The sequence below is a fragment of the Limulus polyphemus genome, unplaced genomic scaffold (assembly GCF_000517525.1).
Source record: "Limulus polyphemus unplaced genomic scaffold, Limulus_polyphemus-2.1.2 Scaffold4442, whole genome shotgun sequence".
NCBI classification, from domain to species: Eukaryota; Metazoa; Arthropoda; class Merostomata; order Xiphosura; family Limulidae; genus Limulus; species Limulus polyphemus.
Window position 1 is genome coordinate 60244 of NW_013670052.1, and position 13320 is coordinate 73563.

Consider the following 13320-nt stretch of genomic DNA (forward strand, 5'->3'; position numbering starts at 1 on the left):
ATACTGTTTGTTAATAGTGCTTTTCAGCAATGATGGCTCTTAACCGTAGAATTACCACCCAATCAGATTTTTAAACATATTTTCTGATCTATTTATGCAACAAACTATATGTGGGTGCAAGACTAGCACTGATAAAGTACTAGTCATACAAAGAAATGTAGACAAATATACCATCACATCAATTTTGCAGTTAATTCTACTAACAAATGAGTGATTGGAACTGATTGATTAGTTTTGTCGTTCTTTTTACTGAGTACTATAGCAGGCAAAACTAAAAGTACTCAACATGATACAGTACGTGAAACCCACTAATAGTGAGAAATATTTAACCAAGTCAGTAATTTGAGAGTTAAATCGCTCACACAAAGCTATCTCGATCTTCTCCTGCACTCTAAGCATTGCCAAAAAATTTCACGATCAGTGCACCAGTCTATAGACCCCATCAATTTCATGCCATTTCTCCACCCATATTGGCTAGCTTCCTCTGCTATTCCTGCTTAATCCTCACTTTCTCGATTAGTATAGCATTGTTTAGATGTGTTTTTTTGCATGTGACTACAATTTATGAAATTGCGTCTTTGCCATTTCAAAATTTTGTTTTCAACGATATTATTTTACTGTGTTTGCATTTATTTCCTGTTACCGAATCATAAGAGATCTTCGTATGAATTTGCGATCAATGTATTGACTACAGAAATTCCCGTTATAGTAGAAAATCCTACTGGTAAGACTTCCCAGGAATCGGATTTGAGATTATCTGCAGAGGAAGGATGTACAGGCCTTAATTTGCAGGTAGATAGATTCATATGTTTGGGGTGATTTCTTCCTCTTTTCAGTGTGATAATGTTTCTGCAGAAGAATACTATCAGTGAGAATATAATTTGAAATCTCTTTTTCTGACACCTTTTCATTCTGGTTTGTCACACCTTCCACCAATTGCTGTGCTGCCATGTCATTCATTTTGGTGGCAAATTGTTTTTCTCCCCCTTTCTACTTCTGTGGCAAGTTTTTCAACATGTACACTTCACTCCTTATTGGTATACCTGTGGTAGGCATGGCTTAAATGATCTTTCTGTGGCTTTCCCCTTATTTACACATGGGAGAATTAAGCATTTCAATGTCATCAGTACTCAGACTTTGATAAGTTTGATATTTATGTGTCCATTGTCATCGAAGTTACTTTAGATGAACTGTAAATTAAATTTAGCATATTACTTTGTTTTTTTTCAGTAAATGTAATCGTTTTGCACCATCGTTAATATTACGTACTTTATAGACTCTACAAATTTCATGGGTTTGTTTGTTCGTTATTAATAAATACTTTAACTGGGTATGTTTAGATTTCTGTAAGTTACGTATCATTACTTCTAATAACATGTAATTTGGTGTTCTATATGAGTATGTTTTTTTTCACATTGTTACCTATGTGCCTTCTCATTCTAATTTTAGTCAGTGTAGGACTTAATTATGTGTCCTTTGTCATCTTTGTTACTTTAGAGGAATTGTAAGTTAGATATTGATCATTAATGTGTTTTCTAGGTAATTTTTATCAATTTGCACATTCATTATTATTACATAATTTGTGGAGTAGGTAAATTTAGATGGGTTGTCCATATGATATTTATAAGTACTTTGTTAACTAGGTGCATTTCCCTAGTTTGTATATTACATGTCATTACTACTAGCACTATATACTTCATTGTTCCATCTGAATAATTTGTTTTCATAATTTTTAACTATGTTCCTTATCATCTTAATTGTTGTGTGTATGACTTAAATTTTTTTTGTGCTTTGTTACATTTGTGACATATTCATTTTTTCCCATTTGTAGGGCTGAGATTTGCTTTGGGTCCTTTTCCTACCTTTGTGATACTAGAAACCACATTTTTTCCTCTTAATCTACATTTTCGAGATTTTCCCTAGAGTGCCCACCTCGTCTATAATCATTTATTGCTCTAAGTTGTGTTTTCCAATTGAGGGCCTTACTGTTTGGACTAACCTCAGCTCTTTATGTTTTTTTGGGTGGGGGATATAAACTCTTGCCCGACATCTTCACTCTATCAGCCTTTGTACTATTTTTTTTTTCTATGGATGACAGGCTCCTGCTTGCTGATTCCCATTCACAGTCCAGAGACCACACATCTATGTCCCTACAGGATGCAGCATGAGTGGGATTCCTGATGACAGTGGGGAAGTCTGTTTTTACCCCTTCTCAATACCCCATTTATTTGGGTTTTTTTCTTCTTTCCAATCTTAACCTTCTCTTCAGGTTTGGACCAAGCAGTTCATACATCTCTTACCTCATATTTCTCATAGCTCAAGATTTTCTATCCCTTTGGGGATGTGGGCTTCCTTGGAAGCTCTCTTTCCCATGGGTTTGACTCATATGTATTCCCTTCGGGTTTGGACCAAGCAGTTCATACATCTCTTACATCATATTTCTCATAGCTCAAGATGTTCTATCCCTTTGGGGATGTGGGCTTCCTTGGAAGCTCTCTTTCCCATGGGTTTGACTCATATACATTCCCTTTGGTGAACACTCCTATATCAGTGGAACTTCTCCTTGGATCCCTGGCTTAGTGGTTAGACAGAAGCCAGACCACAGTGGGGGTGTCACTTACTCCATTTCATCTGTATTTACCTCTCCTCCCACGAGATTTGAGGTATCTGGTCGATCAAGGAGTCTTCTCTCTATATCACTATTCTCAAGCCTTTGGCAGTGCATCAAGTGTTGTTTAACTAGCTTCCCCTCTTAAGGGGAAGGGGGTATGGTACATTCCAACATTTCCACAGTGGTCACTTATATCACAGAGCCAGGGGGTATCAATTTTAGGTGTCTGTGCTTTCCTCTCCTGGATCTCCTTTCTGGGCTCACTGTCATCACTATGTGGTCTTCACTTGCCTTTTTCCTGGCTCCTTGACTCTGGAATCTCTCTGACTCCTTGAATCTTACCAACAAGATTATCCTCATGGAGAGGTCTCTCGATCCACAGGTTTTTAGGTGTGTGCGTTCTTAGCTGCGGACACCTCACATATGCCTTTGTCACCCACTGGAAGGGTCTTCACATCTATGCTTACCCTCCTATTTGACTCTTCTACAGAGTTCTATCCTAATTCCAAATCACTCCATGTCTTGTCCTACTGGTGGCTCCTTCTTGGCTGCTGCAGCTATTGTTCCCTCTGATCCAACTTTTACTTGTTCAGCCTCCCATACCTTTACCTCTGTCTCAGCCTCTACTCTGCCAACCTCACTCAGACCTTGTTCATCCAGATGTCACCAGACTCCATCTTCACCCATGGCTTTTGTCAGGTCCATTGCCTCCGCCCATGGACTGACTCCTCGTGTTGCATCTTTCCTTTCCCATTCCGTCAGACCTTCTTCAATGACCATTTACCAACCACATTGGTTGACCTCCTGCCTTTGGTTTAATTGATGAGGCTTCAGTCCTTCCCATCTTTCCATTCCTCATATTTCTAAATTTTTCATATGGTTGTTTGACAAATGCTTGTCTGCTTTGACCTTGCCTAGCAAACAGGAAACCTTGTCCATTTTAACAAAATTTCGTAAAGGTTTGTATTTTCTTTCCTTTCAAGTCATGCATCCTCCACGTTTGATTTGCCTGATTGGGATCTCAGTGTGGTCCTTTATGCTCTTTCTCATCACCCTTTGAACCTTTGTCTATGTGTTGCATATACCATCTCTCCCTCAAGACCTATTCCTTCTCCTCCATGCTTGTTCGGATATTTATGCTAATAATATAACCCACATCCTTTACCATTTCTCCTATGTCATCCTCTATCTTGACCAGTCCTTCCTCCCTAAGACCTATGCTGCCCAGGAAGGTGATTTGGCTTTCTCACACGTGTTTCCTTACGTTCCATTTCCCATTTTTACTCCCATTCTGATCCTGCTTGGCTTCTTTGTCAGGTTTGCCCCTTTAGTTTTTTATGTGACATGTACTGCTTCCTTTCAGGGTTCATGTTCCTGCCTTTTTATTCCCTAGAACCATTCTGTTTCCCTTGATCTGTCCCATTTCACTTACTTGTGAGGCTGGCATATTCTGACTTATCTATGGAAGGTTGCAGTCTCCATAACATTTTTTCTCATCAAATTTGTCACATCACTATGCTCTTGGCTGCACGAGTTTGATGTCCTTTGGAAGAGATCTTTTGGCCAGAATGTGGATTACTCCCAATACTTTTGTTGCTCATTATCTGTATGATCTGGCTTTATCTTCTTCTTGTGGATATCATCTCCCTCCCGTGGTGATTCTACACACGTCCATTTGCTTTTGATTGGGGTAAGTTATATCACTTCATTTCATTTATGCTTTTCTTTCAGAAACCCACTGATAATGTGATACCATTCTGTGGCAGATGTTGCCTGGTCAGTTATGCTTTATCTCAAACTTGCTAATATTTACTGGTTGCACTATAATATTCATGTAGAGATGAGATGTTCTGTAAGACAACTGGTGGCTTATATATAGATATATGTTTCTAGTTATACATAAGTTTCCTTCAATGGTGGATTGCCACTCATGGACTCGTGAGTAAAGCAGAAGGGGATTTTTGGCCATCCCTGCTGACCCTTTGATTGAATAAATTTGGGACAGTCTACTTTTCAAAATAGGGAATCATCGACACCATTGCACTTTCTCCAGTGTGACATTCCTCTGGACTTCCCACTGCATTTACTTCCCCCAATTTTTGTTCCAATGGAGCACAGGAGTCTTTACCACTTCCCTTCACTGGGGTGGTGGACCATGGAGTCTTCCTCCTGAGTGAGTTAGAAATTTAATTTACCATACATACTCATGATTATACACTCAGGGAGAAGAGGGCAAAGCTGGTTTCCTACTATTTACCCTGGATGCTTTTTCTCAGGTGGACAGCAATAGAAATAACAATAAAATAGTAGGTTAGAGCAGGTCCATGTTCCTATAGTTGTGTGCAGTAGAGGCCCCTCTTCTTGTTCATTCTGGTAGCAGGAGGTTCTATTCCTGCTCCTACGGTTGAGTTTGGGGGACTTAATCTGCCTCATAATGTCGGCTACAGGATGTACGTACACTGTTCCTACAGTTGAGCAATTGTTGCAAATCTTTGTTGTAATTATGGATGCAGAATTTTCTTTCCTGCATTTATGGTTGAGTGAGCTATGACTTCTGTTCATAATACTGGTTATATATTACTGGGTTTGTTTTGTTATACTTTTAGTTCCAATGGTTGTTTTGAGGGTTTGTCTGGTTTTGATCGAAAGCTTACTTCCTCTTTGTAATTCTGGTTGCTTGATGTATGGCACTCTGTTTACTTACAGTCAGGGTTGCTGAGTTTATGTAACACGGTCCATATGCCCTTGCCACTGTTTTTATGTTTCATTGTTTTTTTTTATTCACAACTTCCTAATACCGAGGACGAGTTATGAACCATCTCTGTCTGGTTGAGTTTGTATATGTACATGGTTAATTCTGTTTATATCTTACTCTCAGAACGAATTGCATTTGTGCACATCCTCTTAATGCTGAAGATGAGTTATGGAAGCTTGTCTGTCTGGTTGAGGTTGTGTATGTATCTGCCCATATCAGATTCATTTCCTACTTTAAGGGCAAAGAGCATAGCTGTTCCAGGAGTATTGTGGTACCCTACACATGTGCTTAGTTTATCTCATAGCACACGTGTTCATTCTGGCCAATCACTTTCTGCTTGGTTTCTATGTTGTGTGCCTAAGCTACCCCTTCCACCTTTGCAATGTGGGATTCTAGCTTTGTGTGAGACGAAGTAAATTCGTATCGGAAGTTAACATTTTTCTTATACTGAAAATATATTTCTGATAGGTACTTACCTCCTCTCACACCCTTTCTTCCCATGGCTGGTGTTCTTCTTTTAGGACCTGCCAATTCTTGAAAGTGAGGATTGAGTGGGAATAGCAGAGGGAGCTAGCTGTGCCAACATTGGTGGTGCAATACTATTGGTGGAGAGTAGTCACATGACATGTACATGTTCAAAATGGCATGAAAGTAATGAAGTATGTTGACTAGTGTGCTGATTGTGAACATTTTTTAGCAATGCTTAGAGGGCAGAAGATTGTGTGAGAGAGGGTAAGTGCCTTTCGAAAATATATTTAATGTTAACATTAAGTTGTAAGTGTGTACACTTCATACACAAAATTTCTTTCACAGATCATTTGACTCAGTATGAGCGTGTGTGTGTGTGTGTGTAACATTAATAATAGATCTTGTTTTCAAACTGTCACTGAGCACTTACATTTAACATTAGTAACTGATCTTGTCTTCATATTGTCATTTAGCACATGTGCATAATAGCAGTAACTGATATTGTCTTCAAACTGTCATTGAGCACGTGTGTGTAATAGAGGTAACTGATGTTATCTCCAAAATCTCACTGAGCACTTGGGTTGAATCAGATGGTTAACAATATCTAAATGGGAAATATTTATAGTCTAGAAAGATAAAACATGCCAACAAATATATCTCAGTACTATAACTTTAGGCCAGACATTATAGAGTAATTTTACTTTGCAATAACAGTTTGAAGTGATGATCAGTTACCTGTTACACACTGAAAATCATAAGTTGGTATTTTTTCTTTTTTTGTTCCCATGCCCTAACTAATTAGAGTTGATGTACTGCCATCATTAACTGCAGCTGGAACGTATATTTTCCAGTGCAGTGAAAGGGTATGATAAAACTGTTTTATTATGTTATTAAAGAAAAACGAAATTAGTATTGGAGAAAAGTATGTTATTAATAAGAATAACATGTTATTATGGTGTTTAATACGAGCTACAAACAGTGTTTGTGTAGACAGCTTGGACATTTCTGAAATCAAATTTGTCTTGTTTACAAGAATTAGAAAAATCTTTATGTTTGAGAGAATCTGTTAAAAGTTCAGAACTGCATTGCATACAAAAACTTTGTGTTATCACAGGTGCAGGTCAGGGCTGTGGGGCTGGAGGACTGACAAGACTGAACTAGTTAATGGATATGATTGTAAGGTAAGATAAAGCAGAGTGTTGTGATGTGCTAGCTTGAGTCATTGGATTTTGTGGAAAAATAATTTTATCTGGCTACTGTTTAATAGTGTGTCATACTTGTAGGTATTTGGAGCTAACAATGAGCTTGAGTCATTGGATTTTGTGGAAAAATAATTTTATCTGGCTACTGTTTAATAGTGTGTCATACTTGTAGGTATTTGGAGCTAACAATGTTGAGCTGATTACAAGGACTCGGACAGAACACCTAACAGAAGCTGACAAGACTCATCAGCATTTGGTTCGTTCTCCTCTTCACTCATTCCTTGGCATTGTGGAGATGGAAGAAAGAGAATTAGCTTCTCTTCTCAATGGAGTAGGTTTGATGTATTATGAAAATATTTCTTTTTTATATATTTGTAGTTTGTGTTTTCGATTTTCTGTTCCACTTTTTTATTTTCACAAGTTGAATGGAAAATATTTGATGAAAGTAATTATGAAAGTAATTAACTATTAAGGTTACAAGTTTAATGTTTTTCAGGACAGACGAGAAAGTCGAGGAAACCCTTGCCATATAACAGCTGAGGAGTACTTTGACTCCAATGTCGATCTAGGTAACAAAGATGTTGGAAGGCCTCGAGAAGTGTCGTCCAAAATTCAAAAGTTTAAAGCAAATCTCTGGTTAGCTGAGAACTATCCTCTTTCACTTCCAGAACAGGTGTGTTATTGTGGTATTGAGAGTCGAGGCTAGTGATGGACAAGATCTTGTAGTATTTTGTAATTGTTAGAGTTATTTCTAACTGGCATAAATCTATTATTATGATTTGTGTATTCTAGAGAATTTACTTGCTAAAGAGCAACTGAAACAAGATGCCTTTAAACAAGTAGATTTATGTTTGTAAAAGTGGAAGTCTTTAAACAAGTAGATTTATGTTTGTAAAAGTGGAAGTCTTTAAACAAGTAGATTTATGTTTGTAAAAGTGGAAGTCTTTCTTTAAGAAGATTTATAAATGTTCAGTTGAATACCTAATTTTGTTGCTTGTTTCTTTGTTTTAGATTTTACCAATAATTGATCTTATGGCTATTAGCAGTACTCATTTTGCGAAACTTCGGGATTTTATAACACTACAACTTCCTTCTGGTTTTCCAGTCAAAATAGGTGAGTGTTGTGAATGATTAGGGTGTTAAGTGTTATGGATAGTTTTCTGTTATTCATTTCAAACTTATACCATTACAGTAATGCCATTGAAGGCACAATAAATAGTATATTAAATACATCCAAAAAACAAAAATCTGTTTGCAAATTCTGATTATTGGTATCTAAAAAATGAAAAGAATGTTACAAATTCTGGTAACCAAAGCAGCCTTGAAAACCATTTCTGAAATGTAGTTTTAGCTTGATGATTTCAACTTTTTACTTTAAGTTTGTGAAATATGTATATTTAATTTTTATTTTTATGTGCTTTAGAATACCTGTTTAAAATCCTCATATGTTAATAAAAATAACCATTTCTGACTATTTTCTTTAATATGAGGCTGGTTACTTAAGTCAATAACATGATTTTTAAAATCATTATTGAACTAGATTAATTTAGGTAAAGAATAAGCTTTGCTCAAGTTTCAAACTAACTGGTTGAAAACAAGAAAAAATAATGTTATTTTTACTGACTATTCAGTAGCTAGTTAGTTACAATTTCTTCTGAATATTCCTGTAAGCTTAAATGAGTTCAGTTACTACTGGCCATTCTTGTATGTTTAGTTAATTACAGTTACTACTGGCCATCACTTTAAGCTTAGCTGATGACAGTTACTACTAACTATTCCTTTAAACTCAGCTAATTACATTTACTACTGACCATTCATTTAAGCTAAGCTAAGCTAATTACATTTACTACTGACCATTCCTTTAAGCTAAGCTAATTACATTTACTACTGACCATTCCTTTAAGCTAAGCTAATTACATTTACTACTGACCATTCCTTTAAGCTAAGCTAATTATTTACTACTGACTATTCCTTTAAGCTAAGCTAACTACTTACTACTGATTGCTCCTGTAAGCTTAACTATTTAGATTTACTACAGATTGTTTCTGAAAGCCTTGCTAATTACAGTTACTATTGGCCATTCCTGTAAGTTTAACTAATTATATGTACTACTGATCATTCCTTTAAACTTAGCTAATTGTAGTTACTACTGACCATTCCTGTACACTTGGCTAATTATATTTACCACTAACCATTCCCTTTAACCCATTACCTGCCATGGCCATTTTGTCTTATTGTGATGGCAAAATTACATTTGTGAATTGAAAAAATTATAGAGAACTTATCTTTTATTGGATTTCAGATTTTATTTTTGTAAATAGTAGCATAATATTCAATTATTTGTACAAAATTGTATTATTTAATGTAGTTTAAAGAGGAATTTAATGAAAAAAAATCCTAAAATACGTTTGAGACTGTAAATAAGAGCCCTCTAAGAAGACTTTTTTTTCAAAATTTAAACAAAATTTTTCCTTCCACTTCAGCTCTGGTCCTGTCATCTACGATTGGTATCTAGACCTTTTTTCTAGTCTGTTTTCTTTATAAAACAGCATCTGGGCATCTTAAACCTCAGTTGTAAAACTTTTAGCCAATCCTAATCGAAGGTGTCAATTTCTGTACCATGTTATTCCAATCACTGTATTTCACGTTTGACAAATCATAGGATGATAAGCAAAGCACATGACAAAACATTGTTCTCTGGATTTTACAGTATGAATGTGGGTGGTGCTTATTATAGTATCTGCCATTTTATGTAGAGGTTGTATTTAGTAGTGGCCAATAGTGCTTTTCTATAAGCATTAGAAAACTTGCTTCTGGAAAAAACTGCATGGGATGTACGTGACTTTTATTATTTTTCTATAGTAGCTTAAATCATGCTGCATCATATATCTGTTTATATTAATCATTATATTGAAAAATTAACTCAAAATAGATATATTTTTAGGAAAGAAGTTGATCCACAATTGTTAGGATTAAGAGCTATCGAGTGGCGAGTGCAAGATCTTTACATGAATTAGGCTTAGCCCTATGAACTGAAAGAGTTTGATTTTTATTTTCTTTTACATTTAAATTAGTAGTTTTAAGTTCAATAACTTAGCATAATTTTATATTTAGTTCATGATGATAATAATATGATTCAGTATTTAGAATGATAAACTTGTGTGATTTGTACGTAATACTACTAGTACCAGTACCACATAAGAATTTTATATTTTTCCTTCTTACAATATTTACTTTGTAGTAAGACCTACACTTCTATTGTTGTTGCTTTAGAATTAAAACAGTCTAACTGATATATATAAAGTTTATTCTGATATTTTGCAAAAGGTTGAAAACTCAGTGTACAAGTAACAACAATAAAACCCATATATTGGTTGTGAAACAGACTAAATACATTTATCTCAATAATACAGGGAAGCTATGACATTCTCACAGTTGGGGTGTCAATACACTGAAGAGCTTAAGTTTCGATTTTCCAACATAAATCTTGCCTATAATGAAAGGAATGTGACCAGGACTAACCTTTTAAATGCTGTAAAGTAATTTTCTTTGTAATTTATGGTGTCTGTATCGTTTGGTAATCTCTTCTAACAGGATGTATCAAGTAACTAGGCTCAAGCGGTGTTACTGAAACCACCTGTACTGAAAACTGTTACATACATTCGCTAGTAGTGGCAATTAGTTTTGTCTGTATAGTGAAACAACATACACAAACATATGTTGAAATAAACTTGTTTGAAAGTTCAAAGAAATGATATTCAAGTACCAAAAAGCTTTCTTACTATCATATCTACAGTAATGTTGAAATGTGCCTGTGCTGGACTGACCGAGAGTAACCACCAACAGGCATGATAGTTTATGGCAAATGTACAAATTTCATGCTGCTAACCTCACGATTTATTCAGCACAATAAACAAAAGTATGGCTGCAATGAAACATAATCATAAACTTGAAATAAAAATATATTTATGAAATAAAATTAAAATATTTTTATGTACATATATAAACATGAAATCCTAGTTAAAATAAAAATACTCATTTATTGTTTAGATTTATTTACAAATATTATTTTCGGGTCTTGTATATTATTTGAAGCCATAAGGAGAGTACGTAATTATTAAGAAAAATTAAAAATAACAAAAATTTGCATTTCATTGACTATACAAATTTTTAGGGATTTCAAAATAATTTACTAACACATAAAAAGTAATCAGTTCAAATCTGGAACAAATATAAATATTGTAATAATTTTTTATAAATACCATTTCCTAATGTAATTTTCCAAGATATTAAAAATCATAATGCAAAAATAACTAAATTTATCAAAAGTAACAGGCTTTATGTTTCTTAAATTACATGCATTGATGAAAGTGCTTATGAAGTTTCAAACAGTTTCATCCACTAGTTTTATTGTTTGAATGAAATATAGCAAGACTTGCATTGGCTACTCAGAAAGTTAGTAGCTGGTGGACATCGGGTTAAGCTAAGCTAATTACATTAATTACTAACCATTCCCTGTAAGCTAAGCTAACTACATTAACTACTGACCATTCCTGTGTGCTAAGCTAATTACAGTTACTACTACCCATTCCAGTACTCTTAACTAATTAGTTACTACTGACCATTTCTGAAAGCTAATCTAGTTACAGTTATTACTGACCATCTTTAGTCACTTAAGGACTACTGCTTTGTCTGGCTTGAAGGGCTCTAAATTGAGAGAAATGTGTTGTAGGCAGTGGATATGACATATACAGTGTGGTTGGAATACTATTATCATATGCATATCTAATTCACTAAAATCACTAAGGGACTAGACTAAGAATGTATTGTTTAAAAATATAATAAGCCTAGTACTAATGTCTTATGGCATATCATATATTACTGATTTAAAAATAAATTCTTTTTGGTGAAATACCTTTATTTCATGTGTTACATGTATATTATTAACATTATTACAATTTTCCCTCTCAGAAATACCATTGTTTCATGTGTTAAATGCTCGTATTACGTTTGGAAATATTTTTGGGTTGGATGAATCTGTTCCTGGTGTCACACCAATAGTGGATGATAACACTAAAGCTTGTGTTGTGGATGAAAGTTGTTTTGATGCTCCAGCTTCATACACAAGAATTGGTAAGTTTGTTCTACTTCTTTTTATTTGATAATGCATTTTTCCAGTGACGTTCATAATCTTAATTATTTTTTTTTTTAAAGAAGGACAACCCCCTTTTTTTTAAACAAGCTAGGTTTACACATAATTTATAGAAGTCACTAGTTGCACCGTTTGCAATTATGATTTAAAACAAGATACTGCATGAATTGTGTTGAGAATTAAGTCTTTCCAAGCATGTTATTCGATAAGAAACTAGAATAGCTGTAGAACAGGTTGAAATTTTCCAGCAAGATCAGGATAACCTTGTACTAATGATATATTTCTGTTTAGTGCTCAAAATGATCTGGGTAACTTCCCCTCCACTGTGTATAGTATCATGTGTTAAGATTTTACCTGGCATTGTAAGCCATCCTCAGGCATTTTGTTTTCTTTTATATTTCTGTTTTGTTACAACCCTCACCTTTCATTCCTGGCTGTATACTTTTCGACCACACATTTTTTCTGCCTGGTGTAGGGAAAGATGTCGGTAGGCATTCCCGCAGACCTCCATCTGTAGATAAGGGCGAAAGCCCACAACAACGTAGAGAAAGAAAACGTCAGGGACTTCTAGCCAAATATCAGATTCAAGAGAAATGCTCTCTGGTAATTAGTCAAATTGTATTAACATTGGTCTGTTTCTTATTTCTTTAACACAACCAAAGTAATTATACTCTTTCTTACAGCTTTCTACTGTCCCTTATTCTGCTTACCTGTTACTTTTACCCAGAAAGATGTCTGAGAATATTTAACTTGCTTTACCATACTGTTACACAACAGGATAATTAATTAGTGTTAATCCTACATTATCACACTGCTACACAACAGGGTAATTAATCAGTGTTAATCCTACATTATCACACTGCTACATAACAGGGTAATTAATCAGTGTTAATCCTACATTATCACACCACTACACAACAGGATAATTAATTAGTGTTAATCCTACATTATCACACTGCTACACAACAGGATAATTAATCAGTGTTAATCCTACATTATCACACTGCTACACAACATGGTAATTAATCAGTGTTAATCCTACATTATCACACTGCTACACAACAGGATAATTAATTAGTGTTAATCCTACATTATCACACTGCTACACAACAGGATAATTAATTAGTGTTAA

At 34.9% G+C, this 13320-nt stretch overlaps 1 protein-coding gene across 1 annotated transcript in view; it reads left to right on the forward strand.

The window, feature by feature from the left end:
- Positions 1-13320, forward strand: part of LOC106471154 (ankyrin repeat domain-containing protein 13D-like) — a gene marked incomplete at its 5' end in the record, with an annotated part of 85510 nt that overhangs the window by 57243 nt on the left and 14947 nt on the right. The window contains 5 exons of the mRNA XM_013931742.2: positions 6949-7015; positions 7209-7367; positions 7533-7709; positions 8048-8150; positions 12008-12169. Coding sequence (XP_013787196.1) covers positions 6949-7015; positions 7209-7367; positions 7533-7709; positions 8048-8150; positions 12008-12169 — 668 coding nt within the window. The remainder of the gene's footprint in view (positions 1-6948; positions 7016-7208; positions 7368-7532; positions 7710-8047; positions 8151-12007; positions 12170-13320) is intronic.